We start from the raw sequence: 27,125 nt of genomic DNA on the forward strand, positions 1-27,125 counted from the left end.
GCTTCTCCCCCCCCCCGCCCATTTTTACTGCCCAACCACTTTGGGAGAGGGTGTTGGTGTTCAGAAGAACGTGACTTAGTTGTGCGATCAGTGCCACGTGGCATGTGGTGCTCTCGGGGTCACTGGGTGGTATTCACACCCGCCCAGGGCGCCTGACGATAATTCAACTCATAACAATAACTATTCCTGATAACAGCAACGTGGTGTAGTGGCTAGAGCACCGGACCTAGGACCTGGGTGCGTCAGGGATTGTAATGGTCACTAGGCCCCACAGCCCCTGCTGCCCCATGAACATCCGGCTGGCGGCTAGGGGGAAACGGAAAGTTTGAGCGAGGTATTGCCCAGCGTCTGAGACATCACTGCTGCATCTCAGCCAGCTTAACGGCTCTCTTCCTCTGTGTGTGTGTTCTCGTTGCTCAGAAGGCCACAACTCCCTGGTCTCCCTGCTGCGCAATCTCTCCGCCCGATGCCCGTCCGAGTTCCAGGCGGTGGTGCGCTCGCTGCCTTCGGAAGCCGCTACCTTGGTCAACGCGGCGGTCAGCTCTGTTTGAGGAGGGGCTGCGCTCCCAACTTTGTGAAAGCGGAAGGGGACTTTGCTTGAGGCGACCCCCCCCCCACCTCCCACCCTTCTTGGCTCTGTATGGACTAACCCTTCCAAGTTTTTGCGGCCGACCTGCCCTCCGCCCGTTGATGCCAGGCGACGCTCCCTGCGGTTTCAATTCCCCGTTTCTCGTCAGGCTTCTCTCGCCTCACCGTCGTGCCACCTACCTGTGACGGCTGTTCGTTTTTTGCCACACGCGTCCCTTGGTGCTGAGGGGGGGGGTCTTGGGGGGCAGGCAGTCAGCCTTTTTTCACACAGCATCAGCAGCGGCATGAAGTATGTAGCACCCCAACTCCCACCAGCCTCTTTTCTTCCTAGGCCTTTCCCCAAGGGAGCCGCTCTGCCTAACACCTTCAGGGACCGGCCTGCAGCGGTTCCTCGAGCCATCTGTTGGGGGCCTCAAAGTCCCTGCCGCCAAATTTTTGCCTTTTTTTTGCTGCCCAGTTACGACGCCCTCAACCAGCACCCTTCATTTGCCAAGGGGCAACTGTCGTAGCCAGTTTTGCGCCAAGACACGAGCCCAGCAGGATTGGGGTGGGTGGCTGTGTTTTACTGGAGCCCCTTTTAGTAGGTCAGCAAGGAGGAAAGGAGAGAGGATATTGGTGCAGTTGGGGGCGCTAGTCCTTATAATTTCCCCTTCTTCCTTGAGATGGACCTTCGAGGGCTGAGAACTGCTTTCAGCAGCACTCAAGAACGCCAGCAGTGCGGCATGTCATAAGCATGTAAACTACCAAAAAACCTCATTCCTCGACCATTACAGGAAGAGGGAATGTGAGCTTGAGTTTGGCCTGTCCCTGTTGCGGTTGCTATAACCTCCCACCACCAGGAAATGTGTATTTTATCTTTCTGTGAAATCTAGGCAAAAACAAGGGCAGTGCGGGGAGGGAGTTTTAGTCATTGAGAGACCCACTTTCTGTTCGATCTCCAAGCCAAAGATTTCAGGTCGGGTCGCATTTGAAAGTTCAGCAGTATTAAGTTTTCCTCAGATATATGCTGATGCGAGTCCTGCCATTAATGGAAGCGAAGACGCAGCCCCTTCCGATTTTTTTCTTCCTCCTCCCACAGAGTTTCTCATCTCTTTCCAACGGTTGTCGAGGGAGGCGGCTGTCTTTTGAGCCAAATTCGTCCCACCTCCCTTCCCCTGTTGGGAGCGGTTCTCAGCGCTTTTAAGTGCCGCCTCCCTCCCGTTCTTTGCGGGGGGCTTATTCCAAATGAATTTTGTTTGCCAAAGTTCGTGTTTCCCCCCAAACAGTCTCTGAGAGGATTTTGTGATAATTTATTTTCGCAAGGCTGCTGTAGGTTTTCACCCGGGCTCCTGCACCCATCGAACCAGCTGTTTCCCCATCTAGTTTGTATTTAAGATTATATAGCCACCTGGGTTTTGGTATTTTTCTGGAACAAAGAGATTATATTGTGTTATGTTATAATAAAAAAACACGTTGAAACTAACAAGTGTGTTTTCCTTGCAGAGAGGGTATGCTTATTAAGGGGATCGTAAGAACGGGGTCTCCAAGCTCAGACCAAAACCCCTTGCTTCAAATACTATATTCCCCCCCCCACCCTGAAGAAAGTTTTCCAAGCAAGAAGCAACCTGCCCCATCCTGTCAATACAGTGGTGCCCCGCAAGACGAACGCCTCGCAAGACGGAAAACCCGCTAGACGAAAGGGTTTTCCGTTTTGGAGGCGCTTCGCAAAACAAATTTCCCTATGGGCTTCCTTCGCAAGACGAAAGCCCATAGGCAAATCTCCGGGACAGCGGGGAAGCGCAGCGCGTCTTCCCCACTGTCCTCGGACCTCCTCCGAAGGCTGGCGGTGGGGCGGAGAGACCTTCTCCCGTCGCCAGGCTTCAGAAGGCTCCTCCGAAGGCTGGCGGTGGGGCAGAGAGACCTCCTCCCGCCGCCAGGCTTCGGAAGGCTCCTCCGAAGGCTGGCAGTGGGGCGGAGAGACCTTCTCCCCACGCCAGCCTTCGGATGGCTGTCCTGAAGACTTGCGGTGGGAGGAGGGTTTTCCTTCCCACCGCCAACATTCAGAATGCTGTTCTGGATGTTGGCGGTGGGGAGGAAAAACCCTCCTCCCACCGCAAGCCCCGGGAACAGAGGAGAAGCGCTGCGCCCCTTCCCCTCTGTTCCCCTACCTGTCCTGAAGGCTTGCGGTGGGGAGAAAAGCCCTTCTCCGCACCGCCAGCCTGGCAAGCGGTTTCCATAGGAACACATTAATTGATTTTCAATGCATTCCTATGGGAAACGGTGCTTCGCAAGACGAAAAACTCGCAAGAAGAAAAAACTTGCGGAACGAATTAATTTCGTCTTGCGAGGCACCACTGTATGCCTGCGCCAACTATTCCACAGCCCCATAAAGCCTTCAGGAGCCTGCTAGATCAGTCTGGCTAGTCCATCCTGTTCACAGAGTGGCCAACTTAGCTGCCCCAGTGAGAAACCCACATTCAGGACCCGAGTGCAAGAGGGGTTAATTCCGCCCCTTACCTGGAGATGCTGGGATGAACCCGAGACCAGAGCGTGACACTTTCGCTCTTACCGCTTACTTAAATAATGATTTTCACGTTAAATGCTGTTTGTTAAGAAAACCCAACCAAAACACAATGGATTTATTCAATTGGAAAACAAGGGTTTTGGCAACCGGGGGGTTAAAAAAACTGTACAACTGTTTGACAAAGGAAGCAGTTCTCCAACTTCTAGAGGTTAGGACACCAACAGCACCCTCCACAGGGCCAGATCCGTAGCAGGAACAACAGGGTCTCATTAGCCTTGGTGGAAACGCGCTCCAGGTGTAATGGCAATCCGTCCGTACGGCTCTGCTTGCTCCAGGTGTACGAACTGGGCTGCAGCCAGCACTGGGGAGGAGCGGAGGAAAAGAAAAGAAGTGGGTGTCGAGCGGTAACTCATTATTCTTTATTGCGTACGAACGTAAAAGGAGCCTTGCTGGATCAGGTCCAATGGCCCATTGAACCCGGCGTAACAGTGGCAGGATCTGGGCACAAGCAAGATTTGTGCACAAAAACGCATACTCCCTTCCCCTCCTGCGTTTCCAGAAACGTATGCAAAATCACTGCTGCCTCCAGCCGTTCGTTCATATTTATTGCTGAATCAATTTATTTACGCCTCCGTTCCATCGCTTAAGCACGAGATTTCCCAAGGCAATTGAAGATACAAAAAGAACATTACAGCCATACCTCATGTTACATTTGCTTCAGGTTGCGCATTTTCAGGTTGCGTCCCACGGCGACCCGGAAGTACCCGAAAGGGTTACTTCTGGGTTTCGCTGCTCGTGCATGCGCAGACGCACAAAAAGATGTCGCACGCATGCGCAGAAGTGGCGAATTGCGACCCGCGCAGATGCGGGTTGTGTTCTTTTCAGGTTGCGAACGGGCCTCCGGAACGGATCCCATTCGCAACCAGAGGTACCGCTGTATTTACTTGGAAGTAATACAAGGTGGCGCTGTGGGTAAAAGCCTCAGCGCCTAGGGCTTGCCGATCGAAAGGTCGGCGGTTCAAATCCCTGCGGCGGGGTGCGCTCCCGTCGTTCGGTCCCAGCGCCTGCCAACCTAGCAGTTCGAAAGCACCTCCGGGTGCAAGTAGATAAATAGGGACCGCTTACCAGCGGGAAGGTAAACGGCGTTTCCGTGTGCGGCTCTGGTGCGCCAGAGCAGTGATGTCATGCTGGCCACGTGACCCGGAAGTGTCTTCGGACAGCGCTGGCCCACGGCCTCTTGAGTGAGATGGGCGCACAACCCTAGAGTCTGGCAAGACTGGCCCGTACGGGCAGGGGTACCTTTACCTTTACCTTTAATACAATAAGAAGGGGGCGAATGCTACCTCGCTCAGCTAAAAGATGAACACCCAACAAAGGCTCAATATGACATGACTCTACCCCCCACCCCAGTTAAGACCCAAATGCCTGCCAGGGCAGGACCGTCACACCAGTTTGAAAATATATAAGGTTGGGGGCTGGGAGTAGAGAAAGTGCTTCTGTCAAAGGAAGCGACTGCTCTCGACCCTCTTGCAGAAACTTGCAAGTCCAGCATTGGATGAGAGTTGTTAGGCGACCTGTTTGCCACCCGTAGTGGTTTTAACCGTCAATCCTTTATTTTCCCCAGGGAACTTTGGGAAGCGCAGCTCTCTGAGGGGAATAGGAATCTTTTAATAAATCTCTGTGCCCTGAACAGGATTCTCTGGGATAAGCCGTGACGCTTTAAAGTGGCATGATTCTGGCTTTAAATGTTATGGTGCAGGGAAAGCCGAGATACACAGCAAAATATACAGAAACTCTTCATCTGAGAAACTGGCCTTCCACCCCACCCCAACTCCCATTTTGGTGTTTTGCTTGGCCCTCCCCGCTCCAGAAAAAGTTGTGATTAAAAAGGACAGCCACATCTCTTGTACACACACATTGAATTCCCATTACCTACCCAAACATGTGAAGAAAAACCGGCTGGCAACACCCCGTGAAGCCGCCCGGGGCAAGAGCTGGTCAAATTCTGTGACTCCGGCCTGTTCTAGTTTGGCAGTGATCAACCTGCAAGAATAGGAAAGAGGAAGCATGACTAGAGAGCCAGTGTGGTGTAGTGGTTAAGCGCGGTAGATTCGTAATCTGGGGAACCGGGTTCGCGTCTCCGCTCGTCCACCTGCAGCTGCTGGGTGACCTTGGGCCAGTCACACTTCTCTGAAGTCTCTCAGCCCCACTCACCCCACAGAGTGTTTGTTGTGAGGGAGGAAGGGAAAGGAGAATGTTAGCCGCTTTGAGACTCCTTCGGGTAGTGATAAAGCGGGATATCAAATCCAAACTCTTCTTCTTCTTCTTCTATTGGGCGTCCCTTCTGCTACCAGGGAAATGGGACCTGTACATTGCCAAACCATTTACTCACAGACATATCACACACAGGCATTCCCGCCTTTTCACCGGTCAACCCTAATCCTCCAGTGTCAAAGAGAAAATAACAGCAACCTATTGGCGGTTCAAATCCCCGTGACGGGGTGAGCTCCTGTCGCTCGGTCCCCGCTCCTGCCAACCTAGCAGTTTGAAAGCACATCAAAGTGCAAGTAGATAAATAGGTACCACTCCAGCAGGAAGGTAAATGGTGTTTCTGTGCGCTGCTCTGGTTCGCCAGAAGTGGCTTAGTCATGCTGGCCACATGTCCTGGAATAATAAAGCGAGATGAGCGCCGCAACCCAGAGTCGTCCGCGACTGGACTTAATGGTCAGGGGTCCCTTTACCTTTTTTTTTTTGCTTAGGAAAGAGGAAAGAAACAGCCTCCGAGGCCTCACCTTCGCACGTAGTCCACTGTGATCATGTTCTTATCCAAGGGCAGCTCAAAACTTATTTCCGGGAGCTCAGGAACTATGGGCAGCGCCGCTTCCTCTGGTTCCAGGAGGACCCTGTGGGAAGAGGAAAGGGGGCAGTGGAAGAGAAGAGGGTCGCCCCTTCCCCACAGAGGCAGAGATTTGCCCAGGGAAGGAAAGCGAATAATAATAATAATAATAATAATAATAATAATAATAATAATAATAATATTTTTTATTTATACCCCACCCTCCCCAGCCAAGACCGGGCTCAGGGCAGCTAACACCAAATATAAAACAATTGATTGAAATACAGCTTAAAAACAAGATTAAAATACAGCATTAAATGGTTTATGAAATAATGATATTGGAAACTGCTATATATAATTACTAAGAAATTCAGATGGAAGAGATTTGAGGAAGCCAAATAATATGCTTATGAAGATGGATCTTAATTAATTAATTGTTAGTCAAGTGATGATTTGTTGTATGTTTTATATTCTTTTTTCTTTTTCACTTTTTTCTGTTTCATTCTTTTTCCTTTATTATTGTCAACCTTTTCTTTTTTGTTATGTTTATGTATGGAAAATAATAAATATTATTGTAAAAAAAACACACACACACCATTAAAACATTAGAATGCAGCCTCATTCCAGTGGAAACTCAATCAAAAACTTTTTTTTTATTGGACAACTGGGCCTCTCACCTCTCCTCTGCTACCACAAAACTCGGCCGAGATTCTTCTTCGGTCGTCTCGAGGGAGATCTCTGCAAGAGGAAATGGAAAGAGGTAACCGGCAGCCACGCAAACTGTTCCGCGTTTGCAAGGAGCCAGCCTTTGAGTGTGGCGGCACCCTTGGAACTCCCTGCATATTGAAATTGCTGTTGCAGCCTTTTTGGTGCCTGCTGAAAGCAGGTTTATTCAGACCGCTCTGCCCAGAAGCTTAGAAAAGCTGACGGGATCTGGCAGGCGATCCACTCCGCCTCTGTACAAGTGATCCGTCTGATGACTGGGGAGAGGGGAATTCGCACCCTGCACTGGGGCACGTGGCTGTCCTGTCCGGTTCGACACCGTCGGAGCCCTGCGTCGCAGAGGGTTGGGCTAGATGACCCTTGTGCCCCTTCCAACTCTACAACCCCGTGGTTATTTTTCTCGCCGTTTTGCCTCTGCCTTCAAAGCTGGAGGGGAGCGGAAGCACCTGTCTTTGCTCGCCTGCTCACCTGACGAGCCGACAGGTGGGATGCTTGGCTCCTCAGCTGCTCGAAGCTCCTGCAAAAGAGGGAAAATTGGGGCTGAGCTCCTGGGAGGCAGAGGTTTCCCCAATATATTTCCTTCTGCAAACAAATATTTGGAGTCATTAAGAGTCAAGGTTTGGTCTCCTGCACTATTTAAAACAGGGACACGGGTGGCGCTGTGGGTTAAACCACAGAGCCTAGGACTTGCCAATCAGAAGGTCGGCGGTTCGAATCCCCGCGACGGGGTGGAGCTCCCGTTGCTCGGTCCCTGCTCCTGTCAAGCTAGCAATTCAAAAGCACGTCAAAGTACAAGTAGATAAATAGGTACAGCTCCAGTGGAAAGGCAAACGGCGTTTCCGTGCGCTGCTCTGGTTCGCCAGAAGCGGCTTAGTCCTGCTGGCCACATGACCCAGAAGCTGTACGCCGGCTCCCTCGGCCAATAAAGCGAGATGAGCAACCCCAGAGTCGGCCACGACTGGATCTAATGGTCAGGGGTCCCTTTACCTTTACTATTTAAAACATGTGGTCCATGTTCTTATTATGCATGCGTGTCTATCTCGTGTACTTAGGAACAATCCTTTTATTTACGACACCTTAGAATTCTTATTAACGCTATTCTGAATAAAGCTTTTTATAGGGCACAACTGGGGATGAGCTTATGGAAAAATGGGGGCGGCAGACCACAGAAATTTGGGCACCGCTGAGTCTTTTTTAAATTTTTATTTATTCGGTTTTTCAAATTTGAATTTTACAACCTCATAAGCAACATACATCGTAAAAACAAGATTCCAAAGAATCTCCTGGACGTCTCTCCTCCCCTTTGTGGGTCCTATTCTGAGTCATTTCCTCCTGCGTCATTTTTTAATAATCCAAATCTTTTACATCTCCGTTATATCCAAAATTCACCATTAAACGACAAGTTACTCCAATCCTACTAACGATTTTAACCATGGGTAGGCAAACTAAGGCCCGGGGGCCGGATCCAGCCCAATTGCCTTCTCAATCCGGCCTGCGGACGGTCCGGGAATGAGCGTGTTTTTACATGAGTAGAATGTGTCCTTTTATTTAAAATGCATCTCTGGGTTATTTGTGGGGCATAGGAATTCGTTCATTCCCCCCCCCCCCCAATATAATCCGGCCCCCCACAATGTCTGAGAAACAGTGGACTGGCCCCCTGCTGAAAAAGGTTGCTGACTCCTGATTTTAACTGTCTACAACGGTTTCTAAGATAAATTACAAATTGTCCACATTCCTTATTAAAACGCTGGTCTTCCGGATTCCTGATTCTTCCGGCCATTTTTGCCATGATCCATCAACCTGATCTGCCATTCATCTCTGGTCGGGAGTCTTAATGCTTTGCAGCTGCCATCAAACGCCCTGTGGGTTTCCAGCAGCCCAAGCCCCTTACCTCCAGCTCACTGGGAACCTCGGCCTTCTGCGCTTCTCCCTCCTCCTCCCTCCTCCTCCGCGTTTCCTCTGCTGCTTGCTTCCTGGCATAGTCCACGCGCTGGCGCTTGGCGCAGCGGGCCCAGAGGCCCTGGAGGGTGGGGTGAATCCATCCTAGGACCAGGAAACGAGGGGGCGAAGGGAACAGTTAAAATTCTGGGAGGGGGGGTTGTGTGGAAAGGGAGGTGCTAAGCAGGGGGCTCTATCCTGCCTGAAAGCAGGGGCCTGTCTCATGTCATTATGCAGAGATAAATGGGTCGGTGGCAGTGGAAAAGCCTTTCCCATTTTCTGCAAACAGCAGGCGAAACCTTGCACCTCCTGCCTAGGCCGGGGGGGGGGGGCGTCCCAGCAGCCATGCACATCAGCCCCATCCAGCCTGGCCAATGGGTCAGGGGTGACAAGAACTACAGTGTTACCTTGGCTCTCAAAAACGCCTTGGTACTCAAACAACCAATGCAATTCTGGGCTGCATCAATAGGAGTATGGCATCGAGATCAAGGGAAGTAATAGTGCCACTGTATTCTGCTCTGGTCAGACCTCACCTGGAGTACTGTGTCCAGTTCTGGGCACCACAGTTCAAGAAGGACACGGACAAACTGGAACGTGTCCAGAGGAGGGCAACCCAAATGGTCAAAGGCCTGGAAACGATGCCTTATGAGGAACGGCTAAGGGAGCTGGGCATGTTTAGCCTGGAGAAGAGGAGGTTAAGGGGTGATATGATAGCCATGTTCAAATATATAAAAGGATGTCACATAGAGGAGGGAGAAAGGTTGTTTTCTGCTGCTCCAGAGAAGCGGACACGGAGCAATGGATCCAAACTACAAGAAAGAAGATTCCACCTAAACATTAGGAAGAACTTCCTGACAGTAAGAGCTGTTCGACAGTGGAATTTGCTGCCAAGGAGTGTGGTGGAGTCTCCTACTTTGGAGGTCTTTAAGCAGAGGCTTGACAACCATATGTCAGGAGTGCTCTGATGGTGTTTCCTGCTTGGCAGGGGGTGGGACTCGATGGCCCTTGTGGTCTCTTCCAACTCTATGATTATATGATTCTATAACCTGGAACCCAAACACTGCAAAACCTGGAAGTAAGTGTTCCGGTTTGCAAACTTTTCTCGGAAGCCGAACATGCTCCGTTTTGAGTGTTACATTGAAGTCTGTCTGTTTTGCTATTTATTTTGCATTTTTGTTTTTGCGGCTCTTTTCGTTTTCGTTACTATGTGGAACCCAGTTCAGCTACTGATTGATTGATTGATTGTCTGACTGCAGTACATTGTTTATTGTTTATCTGTGTATCTGAAGAAGTGTGCATGCACACGAAAGCTCATACCAAGAACTAACTTAGTTGGTCTTTAAGGTGCTACTGGAAGGAATTTTTTTATTTTGACTATGGCATACCTATCTGTAATTTGAACACGGCTACCTATCTGTAATTGTTTATTGTGTTCCTTTTATGGACCAATGGTCTCGAATATTCATGTTTAAATTGCTGTTTGAGGGGTTGGTTTTAAAAGTCTGGAACGGATTGATCCGTTTTGCATTACAGTGGTACCTCGGGTTAAGTACTTAATTCGTTCCAGAGGTCCGTTCTTAACCTGAAACTGTTCTTAACCTGAAGCACCACTTTAGCTAATGGGGCCTCCTGCTGCCGCCGGAGCACGATTTTTGTTCTCATCCTGAAGCAAAGTTCTTAACCTGAGGTAATATTTCTGGGTTAGCGGAGCCTGTAACCTGAAGCGTATGTAACGCGAGGTACTACTGTACTTTCTATGGGAAGGCGAGCCTTGCTTTTGGAACGCTTTGGTTTTGGAACGGACTTCCGGAACGGATTAAGTTTGACAACCGTGGTACCACTGTATAGGGGGCATGTCCTGGTATCTGTTATCGAAAAAGGGCAAGGGATAAAAAAATTATCCAGCCTCTTCACGCTGTTTTTCACCTTTCGGGGTTAAAATCTGCTTTGTCCTTTGAGCCAGGAGGTGAGGAAGCAGCAACATTCCTGGGTCTGACCCTCTGGGGAGGGGGATCATGGGGGCGGAGCATAGTTGTCAACTTACAAATTTGAAAATAAGGGACCAGCAGCCTCGAAAATAAGGGATCAGCAGCCAAAATAAGGGGTTTTAGTCAACCAGCAGCCAAACGAAGCCTCAAGCGATGGTTCCCACAGCGCAGCAACCCAGCAAAGGGGATGCAGCAAGGAAAACCACCGTCCCCCCTCCGCTGGGAAGCGCTGAGCAAAGGCGAGTCCCCAGGCAAGGCGGCCGATTTGATCGGCACAAGGCATGCAAGCTCCACCCCCCAGTCGTTCTCAGACTCCTTATTGAGTGAGCAACGCAGCCAAGCAACACAGTGGGAGCCTCCCTCCTCCCTGGCCGGCAGGGAGGGAGGGAGAGGAGCTGCTTCCTTTGAAACCCGGGAAATTTAAGGGACATCATCAATAAGGGACAGCAGCGGGACATGGCGCTGGGATAAGGGAGTTTCCCGCCAAATGAGGGACAGTTGACAGCTTTGGGGCAGAGAGGGGTCCTCACCGTACGTTGGGGCTCCCAAGAGCTCCTCTGCAGTCTTCAACCTCTTCGGAGGGAGCAGCACTGTCTCCTGAGAAGAGGAAAGCAGGAAATGGTATGGCAGGCGTCAATTAGGAGTGGCCTGCCAAAGCCAAGATGCTGCTTAGGATCCTGGCAGCAGTGAAGCCCCGCCCACCGCCCAGCACTGATTGGCCAGGATTGCTGTGATGCGGAATTATTGATCATCATTAAGGTTCTATAACAGGTGGATAATGGTAAAAGGTGCAGCAAATTTCATCTTAAACCCATGGAGGGAGGGAAGGAGGTCCGAAGGTTCAAAAGGACCTTGTATTTTAATGTTATATTAAAACTAATAAAAACTAAGAAAAAATTGGGGGGGGGAGAGGATTGCTGTGATGTCATGGAATGCCCACAAAGATTCCAACTTATCAGGGTTGGAATCTTGCAGTCCAGTCACAAAGCTGAAATTTTTAACAGTCCAATTTCAACTGCCTTGGCCATTATTATTATTATTATTATTATTATTATTATTATTATTATTACACCAAGCCTCCAGTTTGCATATATAGCCTCACTTTGCATAACTTGCTTTCCCCCCTGCTTATTGTGGGGAGGGGCAAAGGGCTCTGTGGGGCACTGCAAGCCTCCCCCTCTCAGCCCCCACACTTTTCCCGGGGACTTAACACTCGCAAGCCTGTATTTGTAGTCTTGAGGGCTAGAAACCTGATTTACTTTTTTTAAAGGCAGCCTAGAATCACAGAGCTGTAGAGCTGGAAGGGACCTCTGCGGTCATCCTTCCCAGTGTCCTGCAATGCAGGAATATTTAGCCCTGATATTAAGAGTGTAGCCTTATGAGGCTTTGCCCTCGGGTGGGGAAAATAGGCTTTTATTTCTACCATCCATGAACTGGTAGAAGGAGCAAGTGTGATAAGTCACAAAAAGTTCACAATCATGTGCACAAGCATACATATCCCTTTCCAGTTCCCTCCTCCTTTCTCCTCCCTCAGGAGTCCTGCCCCATGTTGAGGTTCCTGAGCATGTACAGAAAGCTGTCTTGGGACTATTGTGGAATCTTGGCAGGAAAGGGGGTGAGGGGGTTTTCAGAGTGTTCCCGTTGTTTCATTATTGTGCTTTGGCATGGTTCCCGGAGAGAAAGCAAGTTGCAATGTGGTTCTGAGAAAGGCCTGAGAAGACAATGGGCTCTGTTCTCTACCTCGTTGCAATCTTTTTAGTTACAGCAAGCGGAATGTTTCTGATGCTTAGCTGCTGAGAAAATGATTTTGAAAAGCTTTGAGAAGCTTTGAGCCTGCTTGGTGGGGGGGGGGGTGACTTCGGGCCTAGGTGAGGTCACCTGTCCTCACCTTCCTTCAAGAGTCTCTGCCAACTGAGCTGTATCGCTCTACGCGGGGCTGCCCTTGAAGCAGAAACTCCAGCGGGTGCAGAATGCTGCAGCGAGGCTCCTCACGGGGTCTCTGCCATGGGAGCATCTTCACCCAGTGCTTTTCCAGCTGCACTGGCTCCCGGTGGAGTACAGGGTCAGATTTAAGGTGCTGCTTTTGACCTTTAAAGCCTTTCACGGCCTAGGACCCTCGTACCTATGGGACCGCCTCTCCCGGTATGCCCCACGGAGAGCCTCAAGGTCCATAAATAGCAACACCTTAGAGGCCCTAAGGAAGTCAGATTAGCCTCAACCAGAGCCAGGGCCTTTTCAGCACTGGCTCCTGCCTGGTGGAACGCTCTGCCTCATGAGACCAGAGCCCTGCAGGATCTGATTTCTTTCCGCAGGGCCTGTAAGACAGAGTTGTTCCGCCTGGCCTTTGGCTTGGAGCCAATTTGATTCCCTCCCCCTCTTTCTTTTTCCTTTCCCCTCCTGTGATGAGGCTACATTTTAATGTTTCAATATTTTAATGTTGTATTTTAATTTTGTTTTTAAGTTGTATTCATTCAACTTATTTTTATTATTGCTTGTTAGCCGCCCTGAGCCCGGCCTTGGCTGGGGAGGGTGGGGTATAAATAAAACAACAACAACAACAACAACAACAATAGTTATTATTATTATCATCATCATCTTCATCCCCGGACTAATGTATTTTATATGCAGCACTGGATTTCACCCCTTGCCTGCTGCCTGATCTGTGAATCTGGAGCAGAAAAAATGCTCAAACTGCTTTCGCACATATACACGAAGGAAATCACTGAGGGAGTGGAAATCAGAGCTTGTTGTAGGTTTCCAAGGAGTTTTGTAAGGTGAAGTATTTGAAATATTGCAAAAAAAAAGACAGTGAGGAAAATTATTAGCTAAGGATAATGGTAATATGAAATTAAGAAATGCATAAGTGATAAAGAATGGGAAATCATCAGAGGCGTTGACGAAAATATAGTATACGATGAGAAGTTATGTTGTATGAGAAAGATGTTAAATTATTTTTGTATGCCACGACGGCCGCCCGAATATTACTTGCTAAAAACTGGAAAACACAAGAACTACCAACAGTGGAAGATTGGCAGATGAAAATGATGGACATTTCGGAGCTAGCTGACCCGACTGGAAGAATCCACGACCAGAAAGAAGAGGAGTTTCAAGAGGACTGGAGGAAATTCAAGGACTATTTGAATAAATACTGTAATATAAAAAATTTGAAATTTCTTGAAAGAAACAAATAGGCCTAGGATTAAACTAAGTTATAATTAAATAAATGGGATTTAGAATGTTAAGAAAAGTGAATAAGATGGACTATAATTGGAATTTGTTTTAGTTTAATAATGATATTGGAAAGCTGTTACTTTTAATTACAAGGAAACTCAGAAGGGAGTGATTTGAGGAAGTCAACCGAGATGTTTAAAAGGTTGGATTTGTGAAGAATTAAGCTTGTTGTTATTGTTTATCTGTTTATTGTCCCCTTTTTCTGTTTCTGTGGTTTGTGTTATCATTGTGGAAAATCTAATATATTTATTTTTTTAAAGAGAGGTTATGTTGTGTGAATGTTGGAATTAATATGTTAAAAAATTAATAAAGACGTAAAAAATCGGAGCTTGGTGGGCACCCCAACGCTCACCGATTCCAACACCTACCAGGGGCTGGCACTGTCCCTGTGGATCCAAGATCTGCTTCTGGAAATCTTCCCGGGAAATCTGGGTCACCGGATCCAGGAAGCGCAGCTGCTTTCGCCGCCTGCTGGGCTGCAGGAAGGACGGCTCGTACGCGGCCAGCTGGAGCTGGGGAAGAACAAGAGAAATTTCTGGATGTTCTGCCGCGGCTCATTCCTAAACTCCCCAGGCTCTCAAACGGCTGCCACTTGGAGCGATTCAGACCACTTGGCTCAGCATTGCAGACACTGGCTGGCAGCATCTCTCCGGGGCTCTGCGCAGGAAGCCTTTCCCCAGCCCAACTTGGAGAGGCTGAGATTTGAACCCAGAACCCCTCTGCCCATAAGGGAGATGCTCTGCTGCTGAGCCGCAGTCTTTCTCTAAATTACAAACCTGTTGGGAAGCTAGGGGAAGCTGGCTTATAGTGAAGTCGGATTTCTTGGTCCACCTAGATCGGTACAGTCCGTACTGACAATTACCGTATTTTTTGCACCATAACACTCACTTTTTTCCTCCTAGAAAGTAAGGGGAAATATCTGTGCGTGTTATGGAGCGAATGCCTGCAGGTGGCAGGGGGGATCTGCTGCAGTCGTGAGCAGAGGATCCATGGTTCTCTTTCCTTCCCTCCTCTGTGGTTACAAAGCATGGATCCACATGGATCCTCAGGATTTTTGCATTGGGCTACTCCAAACTCACTGTCAGATCACGTGTCTGTGGCCACAGCATGAACCACAAAAATCATATATCCACTATTTCATTTATTTTTTTTTCTTGTTTTCCTCCTCTAAAAACTACGTGCGTGTTATGGTCTGGTGCGTGTTATAGAGCGAAAAATACGGTAATCCAGAATGCAGCAGCTAGACTGGTGACTGGGAGCGGCCGTCGGGACCACATAACACCGGTCTTGAGAGATCTGCACTGGCTCCCAGTACGTTTCCGAGCACAATTCAAGGTGTTGGTGCTGACCTTGAAAGCCCTAAACGGCGTCAAAGGCCCAGTAGACCTGAAGGAGCGTCTCCATCCCCATCGTTCAGCCCGGACACTGAGGTCCAGCGCCGAGGGCCTTCTGGCGGTTTCCTCATTGCGAGAAGTGAGGTTACAGGGAACCAGACAGAGGGCCTTCTCGGTGGTGGCGCCCGCCCTGTGGAACGCGCCCCCCCCCATCAGATGTCAAGGAAATAAGCAGCTATCTTCTCTTTAAAAGACATCTGAAGGCAGCCTTGTTTAGGGAAGTTTTTAATGTTTAAATATTGTTTTTAACCCTTAATTTGGAGCTGCCCAGAGTGGCTGGGGAAACTCAGCCAGATGGGCGGGGTATAAATAAATTATGATGATGATGATGATGATGATGACAGGGTTTCAGATGCTGGGCTTGAACCCGAGGCATTCTGCACTGAGAAACAGGGTACCGGCCCCCTCCCGGCTCTCAGTTGAAAGGCTGGCCCTCTTTCCCCGCCTCCCTTCCTCTTACCTTGGGGCTCGGAGGGGAGCGTTGCTTCAGCTGGGGGCGGAGAGGGGTCAGTTGGGGAGAAGGCAGCAATCTGGGTCGCTCTTGGAGGGGGGTCGCCTCTGCACCAAAACCAGCAAGAGTTGGGGGTTAGAGAAAAGGGCAGGGAGAGGAGGGGAAAGGGTGCTAGATAACCAGCAGATTTCCTGGCCTCGTCTCCCTATATTGACCCCCCCAAGTGGCCTTGGCGGGAGAGATAGGGGAGGCAGGGCCGCTCGCATCCCCTTTGCTGAGACACCAGGCCCCTCTGGCCCCCAGCCGGTCATTATTAAGAACAAAGGTCTAAGAACTGGTCCCTGAGTTTGACTTCTTCCTCTTCCCTCCCTGATCCTTTTGCCTTGTGTGTCGTGTAAGCGCCCCTTTGTGTCTAGCCCGGCAGGGTCCTTGTGCTCTTGGCCAGCCTTCACCCGCTGCTCCCTGCCGTGCCCAGCGCCGCACTAACCCGAAGGCAGCAGAGGGGGTTCTCCTGGGAGCTGGATCTTGTCCGTCAACAGAGATTCTCCTGCTTCCCTCGCAGCAGGCGTCTCCTCCCCGACTCTGTGAAACAAGAAATATGGTTGATGGTGGCGGAAACTGCAAAGACTTGTGGGAAATGGCCTTTGTTAGAATCCAAGGGGCCACCACAGGAAGGACCCCGATGTGCTTATTGTTGCCTGTAGGCATGTGTGATGTCTATGATACATTACAGAGGGAGAAGTGTTTGTGGGGTGCGGGGGGGGGGGGAGGTCATTGCCCCAAGGAGACTGCAAACTAGATTTCAATGAGACACAGGGCATGGAGCTAAGGAAGGCAGACAACAACTTCTCCTAGTCTGGGGATATTGCTAATATGGTGGAATACTAATTCCTGTTATCCACAAATGACATGGCCAATGATCAGGGATGCTGGGAGTTTGGAACCCGTCCCTGTCATACGCAAACACCCTTCTTGTGTTCCAAATTTTGCCTCTGCTCAAACAGCTCCAGCAGGTTTTTTTAAAGACTATGTGCCTGCCAAACCTGTTTGACCTTAGCCAGATACAGTGATCCTTCTTCCAAACCAATTTTATTTAGTGTTAACTTTTGTGGAGTTTCACACTTGCAATTTATTTCTTTATTTTACTTTGAGTTACATATTGAAAAGAGAAAAGTAAGAAGCTAAACACCCTTCTCCAACTCCGCTGTTTTGCCCAACTTGAAGGCAGATTTCGGATCTAAATAATTCTAGGAATGTTTGTATAACCACATGAACACAACTCTAATTCCCCCTGCCCCTTTTTTCCTAAACCCAAAGCCCCACAATGTTGCATCTTCTCCCACTATGGGAGTTGTTCCACCCCATCTTATGATGCTCTAGAGTTTGATGCTCTAGCAAAAAAATAAGAGTCGTGTACCTCTGTCTCCAACACCTGCCCGCCCCAGTCCACCTTCTTCACCCCGATACAAACATGCAGCTTAGAATCTGAGACCCAGAAGCCCAAAACCCCTCTCTTTATGTTATGTACTGAGTTGAATAGGATCCAAAATGCAGCAGTCTGATTGGTTCTAGAACAATAGGATTCAGAATGCAGCAGTCTGATTGGTCCACAAGAGCCACCCAATCCGGCTCCAGATGGAAGTGAATCCACAACCTGATTGGCTTACAGGAGAATCCTGGAATTAGCCAATCACGTGGGGCCCACTGTGTAAATAATGTATATAAAGCAGACATTCTGGGGGAACTTCCATCCCTCCTCACCACTATGAGCTGAATAAAGAGCATGAAATCCACTCTCGATATTTCACTTTACCTTGTGGGAGGCGACAGCCCCGTGGAGACCAACAACTCTTGTTCTCTGACTCCCTCGGCAGACTCTGGGAAAGGAGAGAGAGGCAGAAGTAGAGATGAGAGGCCTGTTGGGTCCAAAGAGAGGGGAAGCAAAGGGGGAAATCGGCTGGCTGTAACAGCTGGGGGCGTCCTCTGGGACCTGGCAATGCCAAACACAGAGCTGGAAAATCAATGAGTGCCTTCTTCTATTTATTTCCCATAACTTTCATTATGGAGGTGTTATAGGAATTCTAAGGTCATTATATATATATATATATATATATATATATATATATATATATATATATATTGCTTTCGTAGATTTTCACGGGTACAGGAATGCAGGTTTTGGTGTCTTCGGGTGTCTTCCCGTGTAAGAGTCGGGGTGTCTGTGCGACGTTTCGACGAGGTCTCACTCGTCATCTTCAGGCTGGTGCTTTCGGCTTCTTGTTCTTGTTCTTGTTCTTCTCCTCTGTTCCAGTAACAAGAAGCCGAAAGCACCAGCCTGAAGATGACGAGTGAGACCTCGTCGAAACGTCGCACAGACACCCCGACTCTTACACGGGAAGACACCCGAAGACACCAAAACCTGCATATATATATATATATATATATATATATATATATATATATATATATGCTTTCGTAGATTTTCACGGGTACAGGAATGCAGGTTTTGGTGTCTTCGGGTGTCTTCCCGTGTAAGAGTCGGGGTGTCTGGGCGACGTTTCGACGAGGTCTCACTCGTCATCTTCAGGCTGGTGCTTTCGGCTTCTTGTTACTGGAACAGAGCAGAATCTGGTGTTTGAGTTCCTATAAATACTGTTGACTCTTACACGGGAAGACACCCGAAGACACCAAAACCTGCATATATATATATATATATATATATATATATATATATATATATATAAAACGTTCATAAATGTACAAGGCAAGCACATACATGTCTGAAATAGTACGGGAGAACAATCCTGAAGCCATTTTGACTCTTCCAGTAACCTCAAATATTTTCCCTGTTGTCTCTTTGCTCACAAATCCTGTCTTAAGGGTGTATTTGTGCATGAATAGGGTGAGAAGGCTGATTGCCGAAGAATGGATGCTTTTGAATAATGGTGTTGGGGAGACTCTGGAGAGTCCCATGGACTGCAAGAAGATCAAACCTCTCCATTCTGAAGGAAATCAGCCCTGAGTGCTCACTTGAAGGACAGATCCTGAAGCTGAGGCTCCAAGACTTTGGCCACCTCATGAGAAGAGAAGACTCCCTGGAAAAGACCCTGATGTTGGGAAAGATGGAGGGCACAAGGAGAAGGGGACGACAGAGGACGAGATGGCTGGTTAGTGTTCTCGAAGCTACCAGCATGAGTTTGACCAAACTGAGGGAGGCAGTGGAAGACAGCAGGGCCTGGCATGCTCTGGTCCAGAGGGCCACGAAGAGGCGGACACGACTAAACGACTAAACAACAACAAGGGTGAGCCTGTGACCTGGATTCAGGAACAAAATATTTAGCATCTCAAAAGCAATGGCCGGGCTGCCCAGGTAAAGCAATCAAGTGACCATTATCAGTATTCTGCCAGAAAGGATTTCTGCTGTAGCCCGTCTCCTATGATGTACATATGATGTTTTAGGGTGGTGGTCTTGAGCTACAGGGTGGGCAATTTCAAAAGTCTATATAAGGCCTTGCGCACCATTGTTCTGGGTTCTCTCCTCCCTGCCTGCGTGTTGGGAGTGGGGACCCTGTTGCAACAGTTTAATAAAGATCAGGCTTACTAGCTGCTTTGCTTCTCAGTATTCTCTCGTTGGCCTCTGTTATTTTCTCCTACCGATAGAGAACCTACAAAGGACTCTCTTGGATACCCCGTAAGGGATATAGGAGCATTTTTTTCTTATAACAGAGGCTTCCGGGAAACGCTTGGGGTGTCTGTGAGTCTGCTGGAGCAGGAGGAAAATGTTCCATAACTGGTGGGGTGGAGTTGGGGGCAGTGGGAGAGGGGGCGACCAGTGGGGAAGGGAGCAGGAAGAGGAGACACCCTTGTTTCTTCAGCAGCCTGACTCTGTCTCTTGGCCTCCCTCATCTCATTCTCCTCCTTCAGCTTCTGCCTCTGATTCCTGTTATGTACTGAGTTGAATAGGATCCAAACTGCAGCAGTCTGATTGGTCCTAGAACAATAGGATTCAGAATGCAGCAGTCTGATTGGTCCAAGAACAATGCAGCAGTATGATTGGTTGGCAGGAACCACCCAATCATGCTCCAGATATAAGTGAATCCACAACCTGATTGGCTTACAGTAGAATTCCGGAATTAACCAATCATGTGCAGCCCATTGTGTAAATAATGTATATAAAGCAGATACTTTGAGGGGACTTTCATTCCTCCTCACCACTATGAGCTGAATAAAGAGCATGAAATCACTTTGTGACTCTGAGTATATTTCAATTCCGGACTTCTCTCTATCACAGACACTCCCCGCTCACAAAGTCCTGTTCCTTCTTCACCTCGTTCTCCCTCTGACCACTCATCGTCGTCCCACCACCATTCCCCGGGCTCTGAGCCTTCTTCCCTCCCCGACCCCCTACCATTTCTCCTCGTTCAACCAGTCCATGTCACTTAGTTGCTCCTTGCAGAACTCAGCAGGGAGGACGATGGGGATGAAAAACGAGAACCAGTTGGCTCTCTGGCTCCCCCTACTGTTGGCCTCCCTGCATTCCGCCCAATGGGCACCAGCCACAATTAAACTCAGGGACCGAACCCTCCTGCCTGCAAATTGGGGCTGTGCCACTGAGCTACAAGCTCCCTATGGATCCCAGGGAGAGAAAGGGGCGACTAGAAGAGGAGAAGGAGACGATCCCTAAGGACGGACAGGTCTCTGGCCTTCCCTGTTTGCAGATTATAATGCATTGTGTCCTTGGACAGACACAGAGATCAGATCAGTCTGGCCTCTCCCTCGCCTGCTCACCTTCTTCTACTCGTCTTTTTCTGGAGGAAACCCGGCGAGGCTTCTCGTCCCCGGACACCAGAAACTCCCCTTGATCCATCAGCATGTCGATTTCCTGGACTGTGATTTCAGGCAGATCTCGCTCGCCCTGCGGGCAGTGGGAAAAGGAAGGTGGCGACACAGGTCTCTTGGAAATAAACTCACGGCCTCTGCTGTGTATCTGCCACCCTCTAACCCAGGGGTGTGGGAACACTGCTCTGATCGAGGGCTGGACAACCTTTCAGGGGCCACATGGTGGCAGTGGGCGGGGCCTGGGGAGAAAGTGGGTGGAGCGGCGAATATAATTTCGGCTAGTTTCTAGAGACATACCCTTTGGGCTGCTACCCTTCATCTGGACAAGCGAGAGGCCTCATCAAAGCAACACATCCCGGCCAGGCAAAAAACAAGTTTTAAAAGGGCACCTCAGCGCCTGATGAGATAGCCATTGTTAATGGCAGGTAGAGTGTTCTTGTGGTCAGGAAATAAGTTTTGAAGGATGGATTTTTACATAGTTAGAACCACAGAATCGTAGAGTTGGATCAAACTCTGCACAGGGATCAAACCCACAAACGTGGCACTATCAGCTCAGTACTGAATTAAATGGTGAATGTGGAATAAATGAATGAAAATGAGTTTTATTCTTAGGGAAGGCGTGGTGAGGATGACCATGCCTGCCTTGAGACCGATTCTGTGAACAAAGAGGTTCCAAGGAGCCCCAAGGAGGGCCGCTTAGCAGAACTGTTTATCTGCATGTCTTACAACATGAGTTGCCGAGACAAAGCAAATGTAAGGACTCACAATCTTGACTCCCTAAGAGGCTCTTTTCCTGGCTAATATTACAATTAAGTTAAGAATGTGTTAGAAGTAGATTGTTAGCCTTGAAAGAGGGATAGATTTATAGTTTAGAGGCGACCCGGGATATCAAGGAGAAATAGCAGGTGATAGTTTAAGAACTAGTAAAGGTAAAGGGACCCCTGACCCTTAGGCCCAGTCGTGGCCGACTCTGGGGTTGCGGCACTCATCTCGCTTTGTTGGCCGAGGGAGCCAGCGTACAGCTTCCGGGTCATGACTAAGCTCTTCTGGTGAACCAGAGCAGCGCACAGAAACGCCGTTGACCTTCCCGATGGAGCGGTACCTATTTATCGACTTGCACTTTGACGTGCTTTCGAACTGCTAGGTTGGCAGGAGCAGGGACCGAGCAACGGGAGCTCACCCTGTCGCGGGGATTCGAACCGCAGACCTTCTGATCGGCAAGTCCTAGGCTCTGTGGTTTAACCCACTGCGCCACCCGCGTCCCTTTAAGAACTAGTACTCTTGCAAATGCTTCATGAATATTATAAAACACATCCCTATTGTAAAAACTGCTAATCTGAATGGACATGGGATTTGTGTTATTGTTGGGGGTACATGTGGGCGGATCGGGAAGCCTGTAAACCGCAATTTCTTAACCAATTTCTTAACCGCAATTTCTTAACCAATAGGAATTGTAGGAGGGATATTCGAACGGTCTTAGGGTAGAAATGATCTGTGATGTGAACTGCTAAGCTGGCAATAATAATAATAATAATAATAATAATAATAATAATAATAATAATAATAATAATAATAATAATAAATTATTATTTATACCCCGCCCATCTGGCTAGGCTTCCCCAGCCACTCTGGGCGGCTTCCCCCCAAAAAATATTAAAATACTGTAATACATCAAACATTAAAAGCTTCCCTAACCAGGGCTGCCTTCAGATGTCTTCTAAAAGTCTGGTAGTTGTTCTCTTTGACATCTGGTGGGAGGGCGTTCCACAGGGAGGGCGCCACCACCGAGAAGGCCCTCTGCCTGGTTCCCTGTAACTTGGCTTCTCGCAGTGAGGGAACCGCCAGAAAGCCCTCGCTGCTGGATATCTGAATCCAGGCCTGGTGGTGATGAGTTCCTACAGAACCAAAAACGCTACCCTTAAAAATATCCACTCCCACCTTCCTGCTCAACACCCCTGACCTCCCAAAAGACAAAAACCTACTTCGATCTGCAACAAGGTGATGGGTTCTGCCTCTTTGAGAGTGATGGTGTCCGGCGAGACTGTGATGGGCCGCTCTCCTTCAGAGTAAAAAGAATCAGGAGACGATTAGTTCCTTAATTAATGCGCGCCCTGCCTCTTGGCCAAAAGCAAAGTGCCAAAGCAGTGCAATGCAGAAACAAGACAATAGTGGAAACCCGTCTTTTAAAAATGTCAAACAATAAAAACGCAGAAGCGATTCTTCTGAGCTTTCACCACACCGTTTTGTGTCCGCTGCCCTTGACACAGCTGCACAGGCAACCGAGACGGTTCTCTGACCTCAAGGAGCTTACAATCGAAAAGAGGTAGCGAGGACACAGCACTCTTACTATTTATTAGAACTTTACGCTGCCTGTTGTGTACTAAGTGGAATAGAATCCAAAATGCACCAGTCTGATTGGTCCTAGAACAATAGGATCCAAAATGCAGCAGTCTGATTGGTCCTAGAACAATAGGATTCAGAATGCAGCAGTCTGATTGGCCCTAGAACAATGCAGCAGTATGATTGGTCTGCAGGAGCCACCCAATCCAGCTCCAGATGGAAGTGAATCCACAACCTGATTGGCCTACAGGAGAATTCCAGAATTAGCCAATCACGTGCAGCCCATTGTGTAAATAATGTATATAAAGCAGATACTTTGGGGAAACTCTGATTCCTCCTTCCCACTATGAGCTGAATAAAGAGCATGAAATCCACTCCTGACTCTGAGTATATTTCACTGCCCTTCATCCAAAGATCACAGAGAGGTTCCCAACATAAAAATGTAAAACGAGAGCACAAAATACATCTTACAAATCCAAAAAAACTATCACGATGCCTGAGTTCTGTTCCAATGTATTTTTTTTTAAAAAAAGTAAAGCAGAGCATGAAACATCTTTTTCTCTCATTGCTTTGAGGTCCAAATAACTTTCAGGGTTCGTTTTATACCTAATGCTAGTACACATCTACGTTTGCTTGCTTCCTTAACTGTGGTTTGCCAAGGAAGAGGGAGAATGTGAGCAAATGATGTGCAACTTGCAGTTTTACTTTTTAATGCACCACTTTAAAAAGATTTTTGTTTTAAAAAACACATCCATAAGCAATAAATAAAATAATCTGCTGCTACATGTACTTAACACCTTGGATTAGGGTTGGGGAACGAGGCTGAAGAGGAGAAATTGGAGGCCACAGAGAAAATGGGGATTGCAAAGAATTGGGAGAGCTGGAAGCAAGCAACAGGTCATGTAGCCCAACCCCCTGAAATGTGGGAATGGTGGCTAATTTAGAGACGCCATTTTGAGGAAGGGAGCAAGCAACCCATCTCAAAGGTACAAGGTGGGGTAACCAGGGCAGCAACTACCGTATTTTTCGCTCTATAAAACGCACCAGACTTATAGACTTGAAGGAGGAAACAAGAAAAAAAATATTCTGAATCTCAGAAGCCAGAACAACAAGAGGGATCGCTGCACAACGAAAGCAGCGATCCCTCTTGCTGTTCTGGCTTCTGGGGTAGCTGCGCAGCCTGCATTCGCTCCATAAGACGCACACACATTTCCCCTTGCTTTTTAGGAGGGAAAAAGTGAGTCTTATAGAGCAAAAGATACGGTATTTTCTTAACAAATCACAAACACTGGTTTTGCCCCACGGAGAAGCCATACTCTCCACCTGGAAAGACGGGGTTTCTGAAAGCATTATATTTAGAAGCAGTTCCAGGGCTCCCAATTTCTGACCCACCTGGCCTCTGGTCCCAGGGAGATGGTGGAAGGCGCTGCAGGGGGCTTCTTTCAGGTGTGGCTCTTTCCAAAATGGATCGGACCTGGGGAAGACGGGGGGGGGGGGGAGGCGGAATCTGACCCGCTTTTCTCTGGTCCATCATTGCCAGGGAGCCACCCGCTACAGCTGAGAGAGACAGACCTCAGCAGAGAAGAGGAGGCTGGAGAGAGAACCAGGGCTCTGGCGCCACCTACTGTCTGGCTCCCTGCCTTACGCCCTACCAGCAGCCCCCTCACCACAGGACAAGAGCAGGGAGATTGGGGGAAAGGGCGAGAGGCTGTCTTACATAAGGAATGGACATAGGGCTGGGGAGCACCGGCTCCATCATCCCGAAAAAGGGATCGGGAGCTTCCTCTAGGATTTCCATGATGGCCAGCTGGTTGGGGAGCAGCAACCCTGGCCTGCGGTTAGGAGAAGCAGAAAGAAAATTTAGACTTACTAAGAAGTAAGGGACTGCTCTGCCCAAGCCCCAACCTATAATAATAATAATAATTTATTATTTGTACCCCGTCCATCTGGCTGGGTTTCCCCAGCTACTCTGGGCGGCTTCCACAGAAACCAAAAAAACACTAAAATATCATACAGTAAAAGCTTCCCTGAATAGGGCCGCCTTAAGATGTCTTCTGAATGTCAGGTTGTTGTCCATCACCTTGACATCCGATGGGAGGGCGTTCCACAGGGCGGGCGCCACCACCGAGAAGGCCCTCTGCCTGGTTCCCTGTAGCTTCGCTTCTCGCAATGAGGGAACCGCCAGAAGGCCCTCGGAGCTGGACCTCAGCGTCCGGGCAGAATAATGGGGGTGGAGACGCTCCTTCAGGTATACTGGGCCGAAGCCGTTTAGGGCTTTAAAGGTCAACACCAGCACTTTGAATTGTGCTCGGAAAGGTACTGGGAGCCAATGTAGGTCTTTCAGGACCGGTGTTATGTGGTCTCGGCGGCCGCCCCCAGTCCCCAGTCTAGCTGCCGCATTCTGGATTAGCTGTAGTTTCCAAGTCACCTTCAAAGGTAGTCCCACGTAGAGCGCATTGCAGTAGTCCAAGCGGGAGATAACTTGAGCATGCACCACTCTGGCGAAGACAGTCCGCAGGCAGGTAGCGTCTTAGCCTGCGTACCAGGTGGAGTTGGTAGACATCTGCCCTGGACACAGAATTGACCTGCGCCTCCATGGACAGCTGTGAGTCCAAAATGACTCCCAGGCTGCGCACCTGGTCCTTCAGGGGCACAGTTACCCCATTCAAGACCAGGGAGTCCTCCACACCAGCCCGCCCCCTGTCCCCCAAAAACAGTACTTCTGTCTTGTCAGGATTCAACCTCAATCCATTAGCCGCCATCCATCCTCCAACCGCCTCCAGGCACTCACACAGGACCTTCACCGCCTACTCTGATCTTTTCCCTATATGCCTTAGGTACTGGTATCTCAGTAGTTTTCTCCCCAACAATCCTAATAATAATAATAATAATAATAATAATAATAATAATAATAATTTATTTGTACCCCACCCATCTGGCGGGGTTTCCCCAGCCACTCTGTGCAGCTTCCACACAGACCAAAAATACACTAAGATGTCACACATTAAAAACTTCCCTGAACAGGGCTGCCTTAAGATGTCTTTTGAATGTCAGGTAGTTGTTTATCTCTTTGACATCTGGTGGGAGGGCGTTCCACAGGGCGGGCGCCACCACCGAGAAGGCCCTCTGCCTGGTTCCCTGTAACTTGGCTTCTCGCAGGGAGGGAACCGCCAGAAGGCCCTCGGTGCTAGACCTCAGTGTCCGGGCAGAACGATGGGGATGGAGACGCTCCTTCAGGTATACTGGGCCTTTGAGGCCGTTTAGGGCTTTAAAGGTCAGCACCAACACTTTGAATTGTGCTCAGAAACGTACTGGGAGCCAATGTAGGTCTTTCAAGACCGGTGTTATGTGGTCTCGGCGGAGATCTGCTCGCCCAAGGATCACACAGGAGACCCAAGGCCAAGCAGATATGCAACCACAGCCGCCCCCCAAACCCGCCCTGGGTGGCGAATGCGAATCACTCACTGCTCCAGGTCTGTCAGGTCAATTCGGATCTGCTGTCGGGCCCGGTTGAGGTGTTCCAAGATGTGCTGGATTTCCTCTGAAAATGGCAGGGTGGGGAGGCAGAAGGGGAGTCAGCCAGACACGGGAGAACCACCTCTCCGCCCGCCCGCCCGCCCCCAAGCCATCCATTTCTTTCATTTAAAGCCTTTATGGCTTACTTTTTTTTTAGCCAGAAAAGCTCGGAGACCAACTTACAAGCCAATAATATACGTAGCACACAGGCAGACCCTGCCCCTCAGGACCACAATCCAAACAAGCGATGGCGTGGAAGGTAAGGAGGAGGGTGAGGGATGAGGAAAGCGTGCGCGCTCAAGCAGCCATTTCTTTCGTATCAAAAGGCTCCTGTAATGTCAGATGCTATGCAGTTTGGGGTGTGTGTCCCTGACCGTTGGGTAGACTTGGGAGGAAAAGCACTGCGTATGGAGGGAATTAGGGACGCGGGTGGCGCTATGGTCTAAACCACAGAGCCTAGGGCTTGCCGATCAGAAGGTCGGCGGTTCAAATCCCCATGACAGAGTGAGCTCCCATTGCTCGGTCCCTGCTCCTGCCAACCTAGCAGTTCAAAAGCACGTCAAAGTGCAAGTAGATAAATAGGTACCGCTCCGGCGGGAAGGTAAACGGTGTTTCCGTGCGCTGCTCTGGTTCGCCAGAAGCGGCTTAGTCCTGCTGGCCACATGACCTGGAAGCTGTACACCGGCTCCCTCGGCCAGTAAAGCGAGATGAGCGCCGCAACCCCAAAGTCAGTCACGACTGGACCTAATTGTCAGGGGTCCCTTTACCTTTATGGAGG

General features: G+C 49.1%; 2 protein-coding genes across 2 annotated transcripts in view; one reads left to right on the forward strand and one right to left on the reverse strand.

The window, feature by feature from the left end:
- IPO4 (importin 4) overlaps window positions 1-2,053 on the forward strand; it is a 59,930-nt gene extending 57,877 nt beyond the window's left edge. Inside the window, exon 31 of the mRNA XM_082197532.1 lies at window positions 421-2,053. Coding sequence (XP_082053658.1) covers window positions 421-551 — 131 coding nt within the window. The 3' untranslated portion in view covers window positions 552-2,053. The remainder of the gene's footprint in view (window positions 1-420) is intronic.
- A 1,119-nt stretch (window positions 2,054-3,172) lies between these two features.
- Window positions 3,173-27,125, reverse strand: part of REC8 (REC8 meiotic recombination protein) — a 28,555-nt gene continuing 4,602 nt past the window's right edge. The window contains exons 4-19 of the mRNA XM_082197690.1: window positions 26,297-26,372; window positions 24,549-24,663; window positions 24,224-24,305; window positions 22,474-22,550; window positions 20,441-20,567; window positions 17,466-17,529; window positions 16,140-16,234; window positions 15,662-15,759; window positions 14,176-14,319; window positions 11,107-11,173; window positions 8,542-8,693; window positions 7,119-7,167; window positions 6,605-6,665; window positions 5,884-5,994; window positions 5,028-5,134; window positions 3,173-3,452 (exon numbers count right to left, since the gene is read on the reverse strand). Coding sequence (XP_082053816.1) covers window positions 3,361-3,452; window positions 5,028-5,134; window positions 5,884-5,994; window positions 6,605-6,665; window positions 7,119-7,167; window positions 8,542-8,693; window positions 11,107-11,173; window positions 14,176-14,319; window positions 15,662-15,759; window positions 16,140-16,234; window positions 17,466-17,529; window positions 20,441-20,567; window positions 22,474-22,550; window positions 24,224-24,305; window positions 24,549-24,663; window positions 26,297-26,372 — 1,517 coding nt within the window. The 3' untranslated portion in view covers window positions 3,173-3,360. The remainder of the gene's footprint in view (window positions 3,453-5,027; window positions 5,135-5,883; window positions 5,995-6,604; window positions 6,666-7,118; window positions 7,168-8,541; window positions 8,694-11,106; window positions 11,174-14,175; window positions 14,320-15,661; window positions 15,760-16,139; window positions 16,235-17,465; window positions 17,530-20,440; window positions 20,568-22,473; window positions 22,551-24,223; window positions 24,306-24,548; window positions 24,664-26,296; window positions 26,373-27,125) is intronic.

The sequence above is a fragment of the Podarcis vaucheri genome, assembly GCF_965113315.1.
Source record: "Podarcis vaucheri genome assembly, chromosome: 13".
NCBI classification, from domain to species: Eukaryota; Metazoa; Chordata; class Lepidosauria; order Squamata; family Lacertidae; genus Podarcis; species Podarcis vaucheri.